The 23,107-nt window shown below is 31.5% G+C and overlaps 3 protein-coding genes across 3 annotated transcripts; 2 read left to right on the top strand and 1 right to left on the bottom strand.

Moving 5' to 3' along the window:
• The first annotated feature begins 2,089 nt into the window (after positions 1 to 2,089).
• LOC101217893 (serine--glyoxylate aminotransferase) lies at positions 2,090 to 6,314 on the top strand. The gene is made up of 6 exons (XM_004139006.3): positions 2,090 to 2,235; positions 4,130 to 4,365; positions 4,451 to 4,735; positions 5,030 to 5,396; positions 5,483 to 5,693; positions 5,943 to 6,314. Exons 2-6 carry the CDS (start codon positions 4,161 to 4,163, stop codon positions 6,078 to 6,080), a joined length of 1,206 nt encoding a protein of 401 aa, XP_004139054.1. The 5' UTR covers positions 2,090 to 2,235; positions 4,130 to 4,160; the 3' UTR covers positions 6,081 to 6,314.
• A 3,721-nt stretch (positions 6,315 to 10,035) lies between these two features.
• LOC101217650 (phytochromobilin:ferredoxin oxidoreductase, chloroplastic) lies at positions 10,036 to 16,211 on the top strand. The gene is made up of 8 exons (XM_004139005.3): positions 10,036 to 10,445; positions 11,518 to 11,634; positions 12,943 to 13,037; positions 14,663 to 14,756; positions 14,917 to 15,048; positions 15,217 to 15,321; positions 15,644 to 15,694; positions 15,773 to 16,211. Exons 1-8 carry the CDS (start codon positions 10,260 to 10,262, stop codon positions 15,959 to 15,961), a joined length of 969 nt encoding a protein of 322 aa, XP_004139053.1. The 5' UTR covers positions 10,036 to 10,259; the 3' UTR covers positions 15,962 to 16,211.
• Positions 16,212 to 16,465: 254 nt separating this feature from the next.
• Positions 16,466 to 21,571, bottom strand: LOC101217423 (uncharacterized protein At5g02240). The gene is made up of 9 exons (XM_004139004.3): positions 21,182 to 21,571; positions 20,792 to 20,904; positions 20,402 to 20,455; positions 19,357 to 19,441; positions 19,006 to 19,111; positions 18,240 to 18,326; positions 18,020 to 18,117; positions 17,324 to 17,433; positions 16,466 to 16,822 (listed from the first exon to the last, which is right to left on the bottom strand). The coding sequence occupies exons 1-9, from the start codon at positions 21,480 to 21,482 to the stop codon at positions 16,754 to 16,756; spliced, it is 1,023 nt and encodes a 340-aa protein (XP_004139052.1). The 5' UTR covers positions 21,483 to 21,571; the 3' UTR covers positions 16,466 to 16,753.
• Between the last annotated feature and the right edge of the window lie 1,536 nt (positions 21,572 to 23,107).

The following is a 23,107-nucleotide window of genomic DNA, read 5'->3' as shown; positions in this document are numbered from 1 at the left end:
GAACCAAAAAAATATATATAATATAAAATAATTTATATTAGCATCATTTTTATGTTTTGTAGATTTTTTTAAGATGTAATGAAATTATTGATTCACACTTTTAGTGACATTAAACCCATGAAAATGTGAAAATATTGATAGAAATTGTAATGTCCGAGTCTAGGAGGGTGATATGAATGAATCGATATCACATTTGAATGAGAGATGCTAACGACATGAAAGTAAAGTTAAGAAATACTTAAAAGAATTAAAAAGTTACTATCTATACCAACAAATTGCACATTTCTGTTCGATGACTTGATCATAGGAACTCTATATACCACATACATGGTTGTTTATTAAAATGAAGAAAATAATTACAAATTATTATGTTACACAAACTCAAGTTTTTACCACTTATTTCTTCTAACAACTAAAACATGGTATATGATAAACTTTAATTTTCTAATTTTAGATTTCTTTAAGCTCGAATTTTTGTTTTGCTGATACCAAACTTTAGATTGAGATGTGTGCACCTGTCTTTCACATGACACACTAGTAGTGAATTTGTTTAAAGATAAAAAGAAGATGACTTGCAAAAGAGAAACTCTATTCATACTCTCGTGCCTAAATCAGAGAATGAAAGAGCGTGACAACTAGAATGTGAGTTTAAGATCGAAGGACTCAAATTACCTCATATAAAGTTGTAATTGTATATTTATAAAGAAGTTTGACGTAGGATGTTTCCTAGAGTTTTCAAGTCTGCTACAGAATAAGTAGATAACATATCAAGGGCGTGCTAGTTTTCAAGTTAATTTTGAACCTATATTTTCAATACAAGAACTGCAGTTAATTTAACCACAAATTTTTAAAAAATTAGGCCTATAACACATATTTATTTACTTTTGCAAAAATGGTAAAAAAAAAGTCTAACCTATGTAATATACATGATATATCTAATACTTCTGATATACACTTGATACACCGCTCATACATACTTGATACACTTGATACGCTTAACACATTCAATATAACTACTAATATACACTTGATATACTATTGATATCTACTTTGGTAGACTTGGTAACTTGGGATATACACTTGATACCCTTTTAGTAGGCACTTTATACACTTGATAAATAGTTGACACGCACTTGATATACCAAATATTTGGATTTATTATAAAATAATTTAAATTTTTGTTAAAGGATTGGAAAAATTAATATACACATACATACATATAATTCAATTATAATAATCTACACCTCAAACACAAAACTATGGTAACTTAATTAATAATAACCTAAAACTATAATAACTCACATCTTGCCTCCAAATACACCTTAAAAAAGTTTTTCAAGTTCTTTTGGCTCTAAAGTTGATAAAGATTAGCTTATTTACAAAAATGTCACTTTGTTTTATTCACCTAAAAGCTAATTAGACATATTTACTTAGTTTCTATTCACTTAAAAACCATTAATATTTTGTTACTTTCAATATTTATGTATATAAATATGTGTATTAGGTATATATCAGGTGTATTAGATATATCACTTTTAGATCTATCACTAATAGGAGTTCATTAGTGTCTATCAATCTATCATTTATAGAATCTAAAATAACGATAAAACTCTAAAATTTTGCTATATTTTGTTAATATTTTCAATTGTTTTGTTATTACCATATTTTCAAAGTAATTCAAACGGCAAAAGTTGGTTGTTAGAAAAAGAAAATGGAAAGGTAAAAATAGATTTAAAATGGTAATATAAAGCTATTTTTTCCTAAAAGATGTTTTTATAGAGAGAGATTGGAGATTTTAATCTTATAAAATTGTTACCAATTTTAGTTGTGGAACTCCAAGCATGAAGCATGAAGATGGGATCCAATTTTCAATTACTAACAATAATAACAATAAAAAAAAGAAGAAAAAAAAGATGTAAAGTAATAGAATAATAATAGGATGTTAGGTTGAGAAAGAAAAGGTTAGGATAGGATAAGTAAGAGATAATTGGAGTTGGAAAAGAAAATAAAAATAAAGAAAAGGAGAAGCAAAGGCAGCCATCCAAAAAATGAAAGGAACTAATTTGGTGTGGGTCTTATCTGCCACATGGGGACACACCATTGGCTGCTATCTCCTCTCCATTTTCCATCTTATAAAAATCAATACCAAAATCTCTGCTCTCCTCTGCTCTCCTCTGCTCTGCTTCGCTTTGTCATTTCCCCCGCACCCACACACCATTCCATTTCTCTCTCAAGGTTCTTCTCTTTTTCTTTCTCCTCCTCCTGCTTTTTCTTCACTCTCCTCTCTCTCTCTCTCTCTCTCTCTCTTGCCTTTTGATTTTGCTGATTGTAATCATGTCTGGGGTTTCTTCTACTTCTTTTTCTTTGTTAATTTCTCTTCTGATTCTTCATATTTGGGGTTTTGCCTACTTTTCAACTATCTATATCATTAAATTTACCCTAACTCATCACTTTTGTTTTGGGTCTTTTGGTAATACACCCTATCCTATTTTCACTTCTACTTGCTTGCCATGTTTATCAATTTTCAAGCAACCGATGACAAGTGTTTGAGTGTTCTAAGTCTTTATATATTTCTGGTTGAATTAAATTACATATATATATAAAAAAAAATCTCCTTGATTAAGACATGAAAGGCTGCGGGGGCATCCTTGGAACAAAAAAATTTAGCTTCCATTATTAAAAATGGCGTTTGCAAAAATAAAATAAAAAAATTATGATAACACTTCTATTTTCTAAATTGTAAAAGTAGTAATTTAAAAGTGTTCTCTCTTACCGTCCTATGATACTATATAATTACTTGTCATATTTTTAATATAAAAAAAATATTAGAAAATTTTTTTTATATAATTTTTTTATACAATATGTGCTTAAACTTTTTAGTTTACTTAATGGTTATAAAATATTCTTTGTTCTTAGTTTTGGATTGATACTGTCTTTTGTTTAAAAAATATCTTTGAATTATTAAAAAAAATTATAGGTACTTATAAACTTAAAAAAAATAAAACAATTCTCGTTTATATAAAATTTTTACCAATTTTCTTCAACAAAATAAAAACTAATTTTAAGTTAGTTAGAATATAAAATTTTAGAAAATCTGTCATAAAATTTTAAATTAAAAAATTTATTTTGAAAGATACTAAAACAATAATTAGTGAAATATAAAAATATATTTAACTATTTAACATCCTTTTGAACTTTCAAACCTTTTTAAACTTTTTAAAAAGTTTAAAAATACTCTTTAACTTAAAACGATTTTTTAAAAATTCCCTAGCTTTTATATAGCACTAACCCTTAATACCATCTTGTTTGTTTATTTTCTTTTTTTATCTTTTTCTTTCCTCTTTTTTCATCATAAATAAATAAAACTGCAACACTTTACTAAGGAATATTGATTCTAATAAAATAATAATAATAATGAAAACATTAATAGACTTTAGTACATTGTATGTTAATAGTTTAGTTTGTATTAATAAAGGCAAATACAGTTTTTTATTTAACTAGTTATTGTTTTGGTTTGTTTTAAAATAAAATAATTATTTTAAAATTGTGTGAGTGTTTGTGGAATTTAATTTAATTGGTCTTTATTCTGGGTAAGAAAGAGTGTATTTTGTAAAAAAAAATTTAAGTTTAAGGGTATTTATTAAATTTGTAATACTTAAAATGTATTTTTTAAACAAAAATTTTAAGGAATTTCATCTAAAACTAAGGGTAAATTCATTTTTTAACCACTTGACATTTTTTAAACAAACTACAAATACTAATGAAAGTGTGTGTTCATATGTTCATTTTTTAAACTAAGGGTAACATATGTTCATAAGACTCAGTAGTTTTGTGAAAGATAGCATCAGGTTCTGGCTCATGCTTTGATACCTGTTGGGACCCTAACCCCACAAATTAGCTTAAATATATCAGAATTTTGGATATAGAAATGAGACATGGACACGACACGATATGAACAAGCAGTAGTTGAATGTCTTAAATTTTCAGATATCATGATAATTTAGAATGGTACTGTGAGATGTTGAACTACATATACAAAAGATTCAATATATGGTTGCTTTTTATTACACAAATACTAATCCGTTTGCCAATCCAACGCAAAAGACTAACTTTCTTTGTCATTCTGTAGGTGAAAACTGAGAATTTGAGAATTAGGAAAAATGGATTACGTTTATGCACCTGGAAAGAACCATCTCTTTGTTCCGGGGCCGGTCAACATTCCCGAACCGGTTCTGCGAGCAATGAACAGAAACAATGAGGATTATCGTTCGCCTGCTGTTCCTGCTTTGACGAAAACTCTTCTTGAAGATGTGAAGAAGATTTTCAAATCTACTGCTGGAACCACATTCCTGATTCCCACAACAGGTAAATGTTTTTTCCCTTTGAAAACTCTGACCACTCAAGTTATGTACTTTTATTTTGTTAATTGTCATGTTCATGGGCTCCTTAGGTACTGGTGCTTGGGAAAGTGCTCTTACAAACACATTGTCTCCTGGAGATAGGATCGTGTCCTTTCTGATTGGCCAGTTCAGCCTGCTGTGGATTGACCAGCAGCAGCGCCTTAACTTCAACGTCGATGTCGTCGAGAGTGACTGGGGTCAGGGTGCCAATCTTGATGTCCTGGAATCAAAGCTTGCTGCTGATGGCGGCCAGACCATCAAGGCAATTTGCATTGTCCACAATGAGACAGCTACTGGTGTCACCAATGACTTGTCTAAAGTTCGGTTTCTACTTGGTATGAAATGGTTGTTCTTATTTGATAACTGTTAGGCTTTTGGTTTGTTCACTCTTTTATTTTGGAAGCATTTGTAAAAAGAAGACAACCATGCAAAGCAAATTTAGAAGTAGTGTTTATAAACTTAATTTTAAAAATTCAAATGGTTATCAAATAGTGGTTAAAATTGTGCATATATTTATAAAACTTTTACTCAAGAAAATTTAGAAGTTTTCCCCTGTTGGTAAGAACTGTCATTTCCCCTGTCTGGTGTCATCTCAATGTTGCTCTAAAATTTTCTGCTGAAAAACACAGATAAGTACAAGCATCCTGCTCTTTTGCTGGTCGACGGAGTGTCATCCATATGTGCACTTGATTTTCGAATGGATGAATGGGGAGTCGACGTCGCTTTAACTGGTTCCCAAAAGGCTCTTTCTCTCCCTACAGGACTTGGAATTATTTGTGCCAGTCCCAAAGCACTAGAAGCATCCAAAACTTCAAAATCAGTCAAAGTCTTCTTTGATTGGAAAGACTACCTCAAATTCTACAATCTAGGAACATACTGGCCATACACCCCTTCCATTCAGCTCTTGTATGGACTAAGAGCAGCTCTCGATCTTCTTTTCGAGGAAGGTTTGGACAATGTGATTGCTCGGCACAGTCGTCTTGGGAAAGCAACAAGGTAGCACTTCAGATACCAGAAGTGAACTACCAGAAACTTCATTGCTGCTATTTGTGGTCTAACTTTTTTTTTTTTTTTCAATTTAGGCTTGCTGTGGAGGCTTGGGGGTTGAAAAATTGTACACAAAAAGAGGAATGGTTTAGCGACACTGTTACTGCTGTGCTTGTTCCTTCTTACATTGACAGTGCAGAAATTGTGAGAAGGGCATGGAAGAGATACAATTTGAGCTTGGGACTTGGCCTTAACAAAGTTGCTGGCAAAGTATTCAGAATTGGTCACCTTGGAAACCTTAATGAGGTAAATTATTATAGCTTTCTCTTGTTAACAGTTACTGATTCCTAGAGACAACCGACCTCTAGATTTCTCTACAATGGTATAGTATATGTTGTCCATTTTGGTTATAAGTTATGGTAACTTTACTTTGTGTTTCACTCGAAAGACTTCATTCCACTAGAGGTAGTTGTTCTCTACCCATTCCTATCACATTCCCAACACTAACCATACTAATATGTTACTAATTTTCATTGCTTTGTTACTATTTGTCAGTTGCAATTGTTGGGATGTCTTGCTGGTGTAGAAATGATACTGAAGGATGTGGGGTACCCAGTTAAACTAGGGAGTGGAGTTGCTGCAGCTAGTGCATATCTTCAAAATAACATCCCTCTCATTCCTTCAAGGATTTGATTTATCTCTCATGCCCATGTAATTATTTTCCATTTTCTTCATCTCTAATACTCTGTAAAAAGAAACACTTCTCAGTACTCTACTTCTCTTATATATTTTGATACTTCTTTACTTTTCTACTTCTTTTTTGTATTTTTGGAAAAATCTTTGTTTCATCACCTTGCAAACTTACTTGATCCATTGTTCATAATGGATATTTGAAGGGAAGGAAACAGCAAATGTTTATAGTTTTTATGTTAAAGGACTCGTTTAGAACTTAAGTTTTGTTACATGGCTAGGAATATTTAAATATTTATGTTTGGATGTGTAGTTTAGTAGGAAAACTTAAATTTAAGAAACAAGGGATTTAAGAAAAATAGAATTGTATTTGGATTGCCTCAAGTATAGGAAGATGAGTTACTTATTTATGAATGTATAGCTATGGTTGTGTATCTCTAATAAACAAAGATAGTATTGATAGATGTCTATCGATGTGTATTGTTGTCTATCACACATAGATGGTGATATTTTGCTATATTTGAAAAACAGTTGTTAAAAAATGATTGTGGACCAAAAAAGAAACAACTAAGGATAATAGGCACGATATGATAAATTAGAGTTTCTGATGCAAGCATATCATTCAAGTCGGTGCCGGAGAATCAAGACATAAACTTGCAAAACAACTAAAATCTTTGGTAAAAACTCATAAAATTGGTAAAAAAAAAAAAATAATAACTTTAGATAGTTTAAAGCAATTATTCTCCCATTTTACCCTATCCCGGGGCCAAAATATCTCTTAAAGTTCCTTTTTTACTAAAGAAATGTGCCAAAATATATATCGATAAAAAAGCACTTACCCTATAACATTTATCACTCATTTGTTTAACCCTGCAACGTACACCCTTAGGGCCTGTTTGACCTACAGATTACCCTAGGAGTTATAGCTCATTCCATGTTTTGCTCACACAGTTGGCTTAATTCAGGGATTAGGGTTACCAACATCATTTCCCTCCACTTATTCGTCGAAACCTTCGTCTCCCACCTTCGTGTTCCTGGTCGGACCTTTGAGTCGGCACTCGAATCTGCAGAAACGCTGACATTCTGGGAAGAAGACGACTGATGTGTGAAACGGCTAGAGAAACAGAGTCCGGATTCCGTCACTAATTTTCCATCCCTTCCCTTTAATTCCTTTGTGTTTGTGTTCTCCTTGTTTTGTATTTTAATATCCTCTCTGTAATAAAATATAACATTATGCAATATCAATTATGAAAGATGGAAAAGTTACCTATTATGTGTAATATCAATTATGGAAGATGAAAAAGTTTCATTATGTTCCTAATAACATAGAACATTAGCTTATATCAATTATGGAATTAAAATCTTTATTTTAATAAGGAGATGAAAAGTTAAATAAGTGTAAGTTTATCTTGTTGAATGTAGAAATGACCACAAACATTAAATCTATGGGAATGATAAAATTATCAATTCTAACAAAGAGTAAAATGGGGATAAAAAGTTTCTCTACATCCATCTTTTTATATATACTAGTAAACAACGCGTGCGATGCACGAGAAAAACACACATGAAAAAAATTATAGTTTAAATTTAATTTTATAAAATTGGAACCGTCGTTATAATATTTTCTTGTTTATATCCTTTTTTATATTCAAATCGTAATCAGTGGAAGAATGAATTTATTTAATAAAAATAAAATATTGTCACTTTCGAATGTATGTTCGAATTTGATTTGTTTGCACCATTCAAATTTCATTTCTTAATATCTTGAGCTTACATGTTGCAAACTTAACCATCTAATCTATATATATATATATCTAAATAAAATGAAAGATAGAAAGGTTGTTAGTTGTGTAATAACATATAGCATTATATAATATCAGTTATGGAAGATGAAAATGTTGCATTATGACACTAATAACATAGAGCATGAACTGATATCAGTCATGGGATCAAAACTTTTTTTTTTCAAATAAGGAGATGAAAAGTTAACAAAGTCTTACTTTTATTTTTGTTGAATGTGAAAATGACCACAAACATTAAATCTATGTGAGTGAGAAAATTGTCACTAAAGCAACATTAAAAAAAATATATAACGAAAGGGTAAAACATCCACCAAAATCATATTTCTTTTGAAATTATAAATGTTAAATCATAATTTTTTAAAAATGATTTTATAGGTAAAAAATTAAAGAAAAGACTTTAATATTTCTTGTTTTACACATTTTATTACCTTTATTTATACTTAATAAATTTCAACAATATTTACATTATTTTAACAAAATCAACGTATAAGTCACTCAACCATTTCATTAATAAAATAGCTTTAATAAAAAAATTAAATGAAGTAAAAAAGCATGAGCAAGATTCTCATGGTTACATTAAAAAAAGATTCTCAATACTATATGATTTGAACAGAAAGAGCATAGACATATGTACATGTCAACCACAACGTTCGTGGTTCAAGTTTCTCCAATATATGTTGTGTATTAAAAAAAAAACCTATAGATAAAGGAATAAACACAAACATACTTCTATATAAATAAAAAGAAAATAAACAACAAGATAAAAGAAAATTAGAAGAGAATAGAAAAACATGATTTGATTTCTTCTTTACCCTTACCATTTTGTCGTGACTTATGAATATGAATGAAAAAAATAATGAGATATTTATAACTAGATTTGAAAAGGAAGAATGAAATGTAAATAGTTGAGAAATAGAAGATTAAGGGAAAGTGGAAAATATGAATAGATTTCGATAAATGTAAATGACAATTAATTAGAGAGATTTTTTTTTTAATTTTAAAAAATGTTATAATAAGGAGATGGAAAGTTAAAAAAATCATTTCCACTATCATTAAAAGTTATAATGAAAATTATACAAACATTAAATCTATATAAATGATAAAATTGTTACTAAAACAAAACTAAAAAGTGATATAATGAAAGAGTAAAATGAGACTAAAAGGTGATATAATGTAGTATAGATTATATCATTTTTTTCCCCATAATATGAGATTGCTATAACTCAATAATTTTTCACATAATGTCATTTTTTTCACCAAAAATAAAACTACAATCAAATAACATACCTAATTAATTTTCTTTTTGGACAGATTATTCCAAATTAGTAATATAGTTTGAGGTGAAAAGAGTTGGAGAACAAAAGCATGTAAATGAATTTGATTTTTCAAACATATACACAAAACAAAATTTAAAAAAAGAAACCAATGGATATTTTATTGTTGATGTTCGTTCTTTATTTTATATATTTATTTCTTTAACACACCATTATTTTTCATAAAAATCACCCAACTCTTTGCTATTTATAATTAATTAATATTATTATTATTAATAAAAGTATAAGCATCTATTTCATTTCATTGTATCAAAATTGCTATAAAAAAAAATTCATTTAGTCTAGGTTTTTTAGACTTGGACATTCATATTAATTTTTGGTATTTTGTAAACATATCCTATTATAAATATATTATTGAAGAATTATCAAAGGATTTGAATTTTTTTTTATCTTTCAATAAGTTTATAAGGTTTTTTAAACTAAAAAATAATATCTAAGGAAAAATTTTCAAAAGTTTAAAAATTCAAAAAATGTTACTTTAACTATATGCTAAAGATAAGAATGTATTACCATAAAAAGGGTAAATATAAATGTAAATTTGAATTAGTTTTAAATATGTGTACTTCATAATATTTGATGCAAATGTTAATATATAATTGAAGTTAAAATAATATACAAGAAATGCAGTTGATAATGAAGTATTGCTTTTAGAAGATGAATCTTTAAACACAAATCTAATATCTCCAATGTCAAACTAAGATTAACCGCACGATCTTCGTCTTTGCGGCTCAAATGTTCCACCATTACAATATATATATATGTGTGTGTGTGTGTGTGTGTAGTTTGGACATAATGCCTTATTTAACTCAAAAAATAACAAAACAGGTACATTTCCTCATTAGGATGTTCATATTTTCATCCTTACTTTAAACACCATTTTTACTTTTCTTGATTTTACCAATTTGGCAACGTGGGTCAACCACATAATCCAAAATCCTTGTTCTTCATAGCTCAAACCCCAACACTGGATCGATTTGAGAGATACAAAATGGGATTTCAGTAACACAAATGCTTCAACTGAACCCTTTATTATAAGTTTTACTCCAATGGGTTCTTCTCGTTTGTGCTTCTCCCTTTCCTTCAACTCTCCACCATTTTCAACCAACTGTAGCAGTAAAAACAGGAGTAAAAGAGCTTTCTTTCCCATTTCTTCAATTTCATATCAGAAATTTGTTCAATTCGCTTTGGATGAAACCAAACTTCACACCCATCTCTTCCCCTCCCCTTTGCAGGTAATGGATTAATCTACTTGATATTGTATTTGGGGCCTTCTGATTTTGCTTCACTTGAGCTTCATTAATCTATTTTGCTTTGTAATGGTTTCAAACAAATGTTTGGCTGTTCTTCTCTCTAGATTGGTTTTTGTTTTCTTTGTTTAATAGCGTCTGTTAAGAACAGGGATGCGTTTTGTTGTGTTTCTTGCAACTTCCCCTGTTCTACTGTGAGTTTGTCTGATGAGCTTTTTTCAGTTTGACATGTTCTTCTCTTTTTTACTGATTCTGTGTGGAGAGAATTGATGGACTTGTTGTTTTAGATTAGTTTTCATTGTATTATCTTTTAATGGACTGGAAATGACTCTCTAGCAAAGTTTTCTGAGTTCTTAACTTATCATGAGAATACACAGAAAATATCGTGTTTTCAATCTTATTATCATTGATATAAATCAACAGTGTCCATTAGACTTACCACATCATAATAATATTAATAACAGGGTCTACCTGAAATGGAGTTGAAACTTTTGGAAGTAAATAGACACAACCATCAAACTTAATGGACTGAATTTTTAATTTAACCTCTTGGTCCTTTTCTTGTCTAAATGATGTATAAATAATCTTAATTGTTTGTTTTCTCTACATTTTATATTTCTTCAAACTTGCACAGTTCCTGCCAAGGAGATTTGTTGGATTGGTTTCTTCTTGCTGGATTATAGCGGCTGTTTCTTTTTTCAGTATAGATTCCACGTCTTTTTATGTTAGGATATCGAAAAACTTGAGCGATTCATCATCATATCTAAACTATTACTTAAGATTATAGATTATTTTTTATCTAGGATGCACAGGTTGTCAACTCGCTAATTAGTGAATACCCTATTTGATGTTCTAATGGATTGTTTGACTTTTTGTCAACTCAAGTCAATATAATGCAATCGTTTGAGGCTTGCATTTACATACATGGTTGTGTTGTATGTATCTTTGCTGTTATTGTCGACATTGTCAGAATGAATAAAGTTTTAAACTCTGTATGAATTTAAACGCAAGTCATTGTTTCTACCATCCTAACAATAGAATTATTCTTATCCTGCAGGAAAAACATAATTCCATGCTTTCGTTGGACCAAAAATCCAAGCTTGAAATGTTATCTTTCCATGCTCCTAAGATCAGACTACTTCGCAGTTTGAATATCGAAAGTGAAACAGTGCAGGTTTTATTTTCTATTTCAACCCTCTTAGGGATAATTTTTATGCTTTAGTTCATATAATATGATTGGAAAATGAAACTTAAGAGAATTTGAGCTGTACTAGGTAAATTGTAAAGTGATTTGACAGAGAAAAAATTGGAGGAGACTCTAGTGACCACTTCCATCTTTTTCGAGAAGGGAAACAAATTCCATTGATGATTGAAACAAAATGAATAAACCCCAAAACATCTATAGGTGGATTACATGAAAATTTTCTGATTGAAAATCAGATACAAGAGACTATAATCAGAAAAGAAAGAAGTTATATTACATTGATGAATAAAATAAAATGGAAAATATTGTACTACTTTGACGGTTGCCCACAAAATTACATGATCATCGTTTCTATCTGTTTATGAAACTGTGGAGAAAAATCAAATTTTATAATGTGAGATTAAAGGTATTTCAGTAACTTCAGAAAGGTCATTCTCTCATCACCATTATTGTCATCATAATGCCCACACAAAAAAAAAAGTATTAATATTCAAACTTATTAGACCACAAGAAATAACTTACCAAACTCTGTTGGGTGTTCAAAGAATAAAAGAAAAAATTCTGTAATTATAGCCTATTAACAGTTATTTTAAATTCTAAAGCTCTTGTTTTGCAGCTTTTAGGCAAGTAATTGTGCAAGACAAGATGTTTGTCACCCCTAGCCTGTGATATTCTTATTTCGTTTATTTCTTATTCATAGTTGTCATTTTTTTTTAATAACAAACAGAAAGTAATTCGTAGTTTTGATTAGTTCTCTTGCCCTTTTTGCTTGTAGCCTTCTTGATTGTTCCTTGATGAAATCTCTGCTTCCCCTCAAATTTAAAATTTGAAAATGTTAAATGAAGAACCATCCCTTGAGAAAGCCTTCCTTGGAACTCTAAACTCTAAAGTACAGAAATTTGATAGTTATCCCAAGATAGTCCTTGTACTTTGTTGATGATGAGAGAGTTAGTCTCAGTCATGGACTAAAAAGTCCTTTGGTTATGGCTATGATGGGAATATGATCCATGTGGCTAATCACTGTAGATACTCGCTGCAAGAATTAGTATCAATGATTTTGAGGTTTCTGAATTACTTGAGTCAGCTCTAAACAAATTTCTAAATTGCAGTTTCTGTAGCTAGCCCAACCGTAAATCTTATTTTTCCCTTTTGCTACTATTTACGCTTTCAAAATAGCCCTAAACTGCTGAAATTCACTCTAGAATCTGTGTGTTTGGTAACCATACTTAGCATCTATATTTATATTCAAGTAACTATTTCCCTTCAATTATGGTGCAGGTCTTAGATTTTGCTGCATTCCCTGAACCAGAATTTGATATTCCCATTTTTTGCGCAAATATTTTCACTGCTGCAAATTCAAGTATAGTAGTACTGTAAGCTTCTTTGTACTTTGGAGCCTGATACCAGATACTAAATTGTAGAACAAATAGCCTTTCATCATTCATATGAGCTTCAATGTTTCAAAGTCTTTGTAAACTTTTGCATCTTCTACCATGGAACCATTTGAACTACTAAAATTCGATGTTCTTAATATGAGAACCCCAATGAATCAATCTAAAAATCCATTGGTTATGTGAATGCCTTGCGTCCTGTTAACAATGATATCTGAAAAGTCAATTTAGTTCAAATCAAAGGATGGAGGTAGATGCAGATCATTGACTCTAGATCAAAACCTAGAAGAAAGAACCTGAATCTTGTGGGAAGGGGTCATATCTATTGTAGTTTTCCCAATTTCTCTCAGTTTGTTTGTTGGTTGCTGTGTTAGGGAAGGCTCAAAAGAAATAGGTGGGAGATAAGCCATTGTCTGTTTTATTTCCGTATTTGTACTTTCTTTCGAAGCAGCTCTGCGTATAGTGGCCTATTCCCAAGAGCATTCTTTGATTTTATTAGGTTTTAGTCATCCTAAGTTTGATAGTGAGGATTGATATGGCGGGTTTTCTTGGAGGGTTAAAATTCCAAAGAGTGTAAAGAGTTTTTCATGGGAGGTTTAATACCATTGATTGTATTAAAAAAAAACACCCTTCCTTTGTTTTGTATATGCAAGGGTTTAAGAGGCACTAGGTGGATCTTAATCATTTACTAGTTTGTAGACTACCTTGAAGCTGCTTGTTGAGTTTTTTCATTCTGTGGGGTTCGCAATAGTGATGGGCTGTCTATATTGGAGAAGTTGCTTTTGATCCTCCCTAAGTAGAGGGGCAAAGTTTTGTGGCATGGCAACTTCTTTGATGTCTTGTTTTATCTATGAAATGTTAACTTCTGAATCTTTACTGTTTCGTGGGTTATTTGGCTTTGAGAACAGTAAGATTTTCTGGAAAGGTCGTGAAATCAGGTGAGGAGTTTTGGGAGGTGGAAATGTTAAATACTTATTTGTGGATGTCAATCACTTGGCCTTTTTGTAGTTATAGGGCCATACTACCATCTTCTTGGGGCTTGTTTTTTATACGTCGTCATTTTATTCTATCATTCTTCTCAATAAAAGCTTTGTTTCGTTATCAAAAAATGTTTGATGCTCAATCAATCGTTAGTGTTCCTAAAGCATGTCATCTAATCAGTAGATCGTAAACGTACGCCTCTACACTTTTTTCGACATACATTAAGTTACATAGATAAGAGAATGTGGGTATCTTGTCTTCTGATTTAGTGAGCTTTCTCCAGTTTTTGTTGGTAGGCACTTGTTGGAAACTTAAGTTAGAGATAAATGTCAACTAAAATGACCAGAATAGTTTCCATAAGTACTTTTTTAGCAATCTCAATCACATACCTGGAGGGAGAAAGATGTTGATTTGGAGTGATATGAGTTTGGCTCATTGATGCATCTAGAGTTGGGGTTTTAAAGCAGACACCTAATCGTGCACCATATACTTCTTATTCCGAGTGTCCAAATTATATGCTAAAATATCTCTAACGAGATTACCAATTAATGTTCTTTTTCTTGCTGGAACTTACACTAAGTATAATTTGCATCCATTCATAACACCAACTCGTATTTCTTTTGTAGGGATCTCAACCCTTTGCATGATGTGATCTCCCAAAGATATTATAGAGAAAAGTACTATAAGAGCTTATTACATCTTGGAACTAAATATGCTGAGGTGAATGTCTATTTTCAAGATATTAGTCATATTACTATTTACTAACTTCTACTGGCACTCTAGAATTTTTACTTTTATCACATTTTTCATACAACTTTTTTTCCTTTTCCTAAGTCTTCTAAATTTGATGTGATGATTACTGAAAACAGACTTCCTGCAGCTCTTACCCTGGGGCGGAAAGCTTACAAGCGAGTCATTGAAATTTTTCTCTCCCATTGTGATATGGTCCAAGTTTTCATCAACTGAGTCCAAGTATGATATATTGTTTTCTGCATTCATGGATTACTACAAGGTAGTTGAAATTAACTATGCTTCTACTACGATAAAGATTTTTTTTTCCTTTTTTTTCTTTTTTTGCATTTTCTTGTGTGATTTCTTGCTTTGTATTTTTGAAGTATTTTAGTTATATAGATTGGATCTTATTTTGATTATGTTACTGAAAGTTTCAATTTACTGCTAGGCATGGCTTGAGCTCATGAACAATACTGGGGAGGAAACTATCCCGCCTCAACTTATGGTTAATCGAGAAGCGCAACACAGATACCTGTCGTGGAGGGCAGAAAAGGTCATTAACATTTGTTTCATATCATAGATCTCTTCTTCTTTCCTTATATGTTTTGTTTTATGAAAATTTCTGACTTAGCTCTAGCGCAAAGACGTGCTGGTTGTATATGGATGGATTTTACCAACACTTAGCTAGATAATTGCTCACAGTTAACTTTGGTTATATATTCAAATGTAAACCAGAAAGAACATTTAGGAGTCTACTAAATTGGTTTTCATTATACCACTGAAATAAAACTTAATCCAGACTATAAAGTTTCATGAAAACCTTCTCTTTTGTTAAAATGTCTGGGCCTTTATTCGATGCAACATTGGCAAAACAGGATCCAGGACACCATCTTCTAAGAAAACTAATTGGAGAGACGCTTGCAAAGGTAACACACATGAAACCTGTAAATTTTCTTGCATCGTTTGAAAAATCTTCATTCTCTCACTTTGCATCTAACCGTTAGGATGTGGTGAGAAATTTCCTGTTCCATGGCGTCGACGAGCTTGGAAGCAAAAAGTTTCTAGATTACTTTCCAGAGTATTGCTGCGAAGATGGTACAATCAACACGAAACGCAGTATGGCAGGAAAGTCTTACGAACATCGACCTTGGGATGAAAGAGGTGAATTTATTGGAGATACTATCAAAACCTGATATTAGTTCTCTAAATTGATGTAGGTGTAACTTGTAAATTAGATAAGTTATTGTTTGCAAGCAAGTAGCTGGATGCACTGCCATTGAAGTAATCAATCTTTCAATGAGCCACAACAATTTTTAGTTTGTTCTCTAAGCTCATCCAGTTTTCAGATCCTATGTTTATTTTGTAGCATGTCTTTAGGAACTATCGTACATTTAGATTTGAATATATGTAGTCTACTTTGGTTCATTTTGAACTTTTTATTTTTAACATTTTCGTCATTTTGATCATTATATTTTCAACTTTAAATGAGCCTTTTAAAAGTAAGAGACTAAAATATGTTAAAAATAAAATGACCTAGATCAACCTAAGTTAAGTTAAAATTTTATTTGGAGCATTAAAACTTTCATATCTATGTCCTCGTGTTAGATTTATTAGAAATAAAAAATTCAATTTTGCATCTACAAAATTAACTGTTTTAAAAATTATAAATAAGAAGACATCTTAGACACAAAATGTTGTGAGACCAAAAAGACACAAAACTACTAGATTAGTAATTTAACCTAATCTGCTTCCATTACAATATGACTTGCTTGTCTATTCTTGGCTCCACTCTCAGGCACAGTTTCTGAACTTTGCATAAAACTCTTGTTTTGGTCAATAATTTTTTATATTACATTTAGAGTGAAAGAGAGAGAGACTTGAAGGGAAGCAAATCTATAATGAAGTTATCATCAGAAGAAGAGTTTGGAAAGAGTGAAAGATATATACAGCAAAGGGTAGAAAGTTAGCGATACGTGGAGAAGTAATCATTGTGTATCAGCAGCTCCTTTGAATAGTTCACTCCATTTCTGGGGATCATTTCCTGGACCTTCCCCCTACAAAAAGTTTTAAAGTTTTACTACTGTCTGAAGACCTAGAGCTCTACCATGAATCGACTAGTTTGAAATGATGTTTTTAAATAGCTTCCTATTTTCCGTTTCCAAAAATTCATTTCGGTTTAACTTTTCAATTTTGACAATAAGTCATTTTGAAAAAAAATTTGAAATTTTAGGTAATCACTTGGAATAGCTTTCAAAACATTTACAAAATTCATTTTAAAACGTTTTTACCAAAAGAGTTAAAATAAAAATGATTATTTTGACAAACATTTTTTTCTAATAAATCAAAACAGAGCCATAAAGCTTATTCACAAACTTTAATCTAAAAATTCTCTATGAAAGTACAGTAAAGGGAAGCAAGAGAAATGATTTTCTCAAATAGAGTTTATTTATTTCAAACGAGTTTTGACTTGAGCATCTTTGAAAATAGAAAATTTGTTTAGAAACAGTTGTTAAACAAGCTTTCATAATGAACGGCAGCATATCTTGGAAGCTCACCTCAATTGAGTTAATTTCGTAAGCCTGTCCTTCGGTGAAGCCGATGTCTAGAGCCTGTATGCAAGCTTCAGCAACCACAATCCTGCTGGCTTCTCCAACAAGTTTATCGCCTGAGATTCATGAGAGGCAAAACGACGACATAATTTCAACATGAATTCGATTGTGTTATTTAACAAAGGAATAAGAATATAATGATGGGAAATGGAAACAAGCTAATGGCCATGGAAAGATGTACCAAGAAGTGCGTAAATGTTTGTACATTTTCATGCCTGGCTACTCACTTTAAAACTTTTTAGATAATTTTGTTTTCTTTGCGAGCAATTAGTAAATTGCAAATTTAGTTCCTATGGTTTAGCAAGTCTTCCTAACATGTCTCTATGGTAGGAACTTTTTTAGGATTTTATGAATCCAAGGGTTATTTATGAGGTTTTATCAAATCATAGAGAGTTAGAGACTATATTCTAACTTTTAATACTATTGAGACTAAATGGTAACTTTCTCTAAACTATAGGAACCAATTTTGTAATTTAACCTAGAAAGGAAGGAAAAGCATAGAATGGAGGCCATGGGATTTATAATTGGTAACTAGAACTATGTATAATGAAACGCACCCAGAGATAGCCCCACGTGTTCTTCATACCACAATTCTATAGAAATGCAACATTTGTGATTTTATAAATTCTTATAATGTTGTACCTTGACCAAGGAGAACGGCACGTCGCTGCCCTGCTGTAGCTTTGAGCAAAGTATTAAGATCATACGAGGTGTATGGTCCATCAGTCAACCTACCAGGTCTGGAACACACATTTGTACATGGAAGAGTGAGAATAAGCTCCGGAGAAACTATGTTAGATTTCTAAAAAGAAAAAGAAAAATAATTAGCTTAGGTAAAAAAGTCCATGCCAACTACACAGACCTGATAATTGTGAACGGAAGTCCTGAGTCGCGAAGAAAATCCTCCCCTTGCTTTTTGTATTTGAGAACACCAAAAAGATTCATAATGCTAGGAAAAAAAAGAGAAACCAGTTATGATGAAAGCATAGTTTGTATATTAAACATGTTTTCTTTTAAATTTTAAATTCGACAAAACAAATGCAAACACAGACTCGTCTGCTTCCTATGCCAAGTTTTAGAAACAATAACAATAAAAGAAAAATCAACGACTTAATCTCAAGCCTCACGCTGAGCAATAAAAATAATCCACCAGTAGAAGTTTCTGCTGCATGATTAAGAGTCTTACTGTCCTTTTGGCATTAAGACTATATGACACCAGATGTTAATATAATTGAACTTTCTGAAGAAGTAAACATCAGTTTGACGAACTTTTTTTTTCTGGCAAAGTTAAAACTGAATACTGACTTTTAAGAAGAAAGGTTAGGAAAGTTTTTCAGATCTCTATAAACCCAAACCAGCGCATAAGACCAGACAGACACTTAGTTTGACAAACTGAAGAACACATCCTTTGAGTCTGTGTTTATACAAGATATAACTAAAAATGATCTGTACCAGTAGTTCCAATAATGCAGGCTATTCTTTGTAGAAGCAATCGCTTTTTAGCAAACACATCAATCATTATTATTTTCAAGAAGAATCATTCTTGTTAGTGAAAAATTGACAATAATTAAAAGGTTTCTTCATTCCTCTACCATGTAATGCTTGCTTTACAGAATAAGCTGGCCTACCTCCACGGCAATTCATTGAATTTGGTTACACCAATCGATGAAACAAGAACTACTCTCTTTACTGATCGAGGAATTGCTGATATGAGATTTCTCACACCCTCCCAATCTACAATTATAAGGCCATAGTCAGAAAGTGCTGAGAAGCATAGGCTTAATTGATTCTCTGTGTTGGTGTGCTTATGACTTATGAGTAGCAACTTTAATCTTGAGTATGGCCAAAAAAGCTCTAATGTTATATTAATTAAACAATGTTGTTGAAAAATGAAACAGAGATGTGCCATTGATCTGTAGGCTTAAATTTCTAGCCAAAACACTAGACGTAACATCTGGTATTAACAGTGTAATTCTAACCTACTCTTTCAGGAGTGTTGTCCTCATCCCAACGCCTTGAAGGGAAGGCTGTTGTTCCTGTGCAGCAAATCACATGTGTGACACCCTAACAGATGAATATCAAATAAATCAAAACACATATTTTAAAATTATAAACAACTGATACAACACCAAGCTATAATGTCTTTTTAACAACAATGAAAACTATAACTATTAATGTCCATTTCTTCTATAAAAAAACTAAAATCAAGAAACAATTATGATCCAAAACAGGATTAATAATTCTAATACAATCTAACTCAAAAAGGATTCTGATAAGAAAAGTAATAATAACAATCTAAGTTATCAAAAGGTCCGAAATTGAAGTTTTGGTGATGAGGGATCAGACTAGTTTGCCTAAGCCTGAGATCAGAATTTATAGCCCAACTCTACCTTTCATGAGAGTGTAGCAACACTCAAATTGTACGGTATATTATTTAGGATCACAAATTTTTCAATCTTATTTATATCGTAATTTTCAGTTTCTAGCTTCTATTTTTTTTCCCATCTTCATCGCACTCACACATTTAATTACTAGTCAAAGAGGCAAGAGGGAATCAATCTCAAATTCTGCGCATGAAGAACCTATTATTTGGGCCATCCATTGAATAACTTTCTAATACCCAACACAATACCATTGCCCTCCAATGTCAACTGCCACCTCATTTCTCCCAGTCACTTCTACTCTGTCCTTGCAAAAGGATATTTAACACAACCACTCCTCTCGCTCGCTCCCCCTCTGTTTCATTTCTCTTGAACAGGAGGAAGGAGCTTCCCCGTGAGAGAAGCTGGGGACTGGGGAAGTGAACAAAAAGTACTATTTCGTGCAAGGTTAATTTTGTATATAAAGGGACTGCAAGCAATTAAGAACTGATAATTTTATTTGGTGCAGCTGTGGGAAAGCCTCAGGGTGCCCAAGAATAATCAAATGAACTCAGGAAGTTTCCTATCATAAAAGCATCCTTAAAGAATTTAAAAAAAGTTTAAAAAAATGGTAAGGTAGTGTAATCTAATCTGGATCACAAACCTCAAATATAGATGGATCTAGGTCTTCTGGGTTCCTTGTGTCGCCTTTGCATACCTGTCAAAGTCAAAACTCTATGTAACAACAAACTCTACATGAGAATGTGATGAAACTTTTAAGAACCAACATATCCTCCAGCGTACGTAGTGAAATAAATTGAAGAAAACATTCTAATTTGTTACTAATCACATCAACAGTAAATTAAAAATCGAGACTGAATCCAGTCAACTGATCATGCCACACTAATCTCTGCTTCAAAGCTCAACAACAATAACCTAAAAGCTCCCAAGTCCTCTAATGTGCTACGCTCAACCAAGCGAAATGAAACATGAAATCATAAGCTTCTCACATTCTGTACCATGACCTTGCTTAAACTCAGATAGACCATATTACCTGTAACAATTTTTCATCTTGTTCACCAAATAATGTAGTTGCTTTCTCCGGATCTCGCAGTAAGAGACGTAATTTGACATTCCGGTCAAGCAAAGCTGCTGCCACCAACTGTCCTATATAAGAAAGTGAAACATCAAAGCAAGAACATAAATCACACAGTGGACAAAAGAAGCCCTCCAATATAGCTCGCTAATTAATCAGACTAAGAAGTAAGAACTTCATTAAAATGACGAGTACCTATTCCATTAAGAACTACAACCAACACACTCAATTTAACATAAAAAATAACTAGTTAACACTGCCCGATTCAATTAAGCTACTTAATTTATCATGTACGTGCATATATATATTCAATGGAAAGATACAGAGAATAATACAGAGAGAACCTACCAACGCCGCCGGAGCCTCCGACGACAAGGACGAATTTCGAAGAAGCAACAGGATCAGTTTTCGAGTCACGGGTCGATTTTGAACTGGGAGTCTGAACAACTTCCTGATTGATTGCACGAATAGCTGGGGATGGTAATCTGCAGCTTGAAATGGTCTTGCGAAGTTGATTCTCGAAGGAAGAAGATGAACACAGCGGCGGAAGGGTGAAGAGAGGAAGAGTTTGGAATGTTTTGTGAAAAGTTGTTGGTGGATGAGGAAAATGAGGGATGTATGAGAGAGAGAGCTTGGTAATGGTAGCCATTGATGAGACCTTCGAGAGGAAGAGTGAAGAAGAAACTGATTATCCAACAGATTTTTTATTTCAAATTTTTTGCATTGAAAATTTGTGTTTTGTGATTTTTATAAAATTTCAGTGGATGAGTTTGCATGGAGTGAATGAAAAGTGAAAATAGAATTGAAAAGTGATTTTGAAAATAATTGAGTCTTTTTTACGTACATGTAATTTTTCCCATTTCAACTACTCTATTTGTTCCCAAAGTGATTTATATTTGAAAATTATTTAACCAATTAATTATACTGTATATTTTTTTAATTTATTTCTACATTTGTTTTCTTAAAATATTTTAAAAACTGTTCTTGGAAACGGTGGCAGGTGGTTGTCGGTTGTCACTAAAAATGGTAACTAGAGGTTCGTAATCGTGGTCGCTGAAGTTGGTCAATGATGGTCACTGAAACACAGTGGTCGACAGTTGTGTGAAAATTGTTGTCTGGAATATTTCTCAAAGTTCTAACAAATATATTAATTTATTTTGAATAAATATATTATTTATTGGAAGTTGTTCGACATCCGTTGCTGAAATGCGATTGTCGAAAATTGATTGGTGGTGATGTTGGAAAATGTTGATCTTAAGTTGCATGAAGTCGTTTCACAACTGTCATAAAAATAATAGTTGTTGAAAATTGATCGACAATGATTTCGAAAAGCGGTCATTAGAGGTCGACCAATAGTAGTTGCAAAAAAAAATGGTCGTAGTAGTCACCGAGAAACAATTGATAGAGACATGATCAGAGTTTGACTAACGAACGTCGTAAAAGAACTATCATTGAAAGTGTGTCCACAAATGACTATATGGTCGCTCGAAGTTTGTAGGTGATGGTTGTGGGTAAACAACATCGAAAGTTTCCTAACAGTCGTTAAAAAAAATTGTAATAAAATGTTGGTTGATAGTAGTTGAATTATTTTAATAAATATCTAATTTTGTTAATTTTTTTTAACAATCATTGGAGGTGATTTTCTTATAATCACACAAAAGAATCACTTGACTAGTAGTAGTTCAAAAATAAATTTAAGTGATTTTTATTTTTCAAAAATCTATTTTATTTTATTACCAAACATGATTATTTAGATAAAATGAATTTTGAATGTGCTATTTTTATGACCTATTAAATAAATACTATACATTTGTGTTAGGATTCTTTTAAAAAATATAACAAATCGATAAAATTTGTACATAGTATAAAACAACTTCGAAAACGGGAAAAAGCTTAGGCCCCACAATGAGAAATAAAAAAACGATTTTTTTTCTTTTTGGTAGACAATCACTCAAATTTGGTACACAATCGTTTATATTTAATCGTTTAAATTTGAGTAGCCAAATCTCAAACCATTTTTTTGAAAGATTTTTTTATACACTCTATTTTAGATTTGTTACACCGTCTTAGATTTAATTGTTTAAATTTGCTTGATTTTTATATTTTGCAAAAAATCTTAAACAACCAAATAACAATTTAGAAAAATAAAAATTTTATATTTGGTACTCAATACTGAACCAAATAACAGTTTGAAAAAAAATTGGAGAATGAGAGAAAACGACGATGTAAATGAAAAGAAAAATTGTAGAAGAAAGAAGATGAAAATGAATAGTA

Source organism: Cucumis sativus, chromosome 1 (assembly GCF_000004075.3).
Source record: "Cucumis sativus cultivar 9930 chromosome 1, Cucumber_9930_V3, whole genome shotgun sequence".
NCBI lineage: Eukaryota > Viridiplantae > Streptophyta > Magnoliopsida > Cucurbitales > Cucurbitaceae > Cucumis > Cucumis sativus.
The sequence above is the reverse complement of the archived record's forward strand: the minus strand, read 5'-3'. Positions and strand labels throughout refer to the sequence as shown.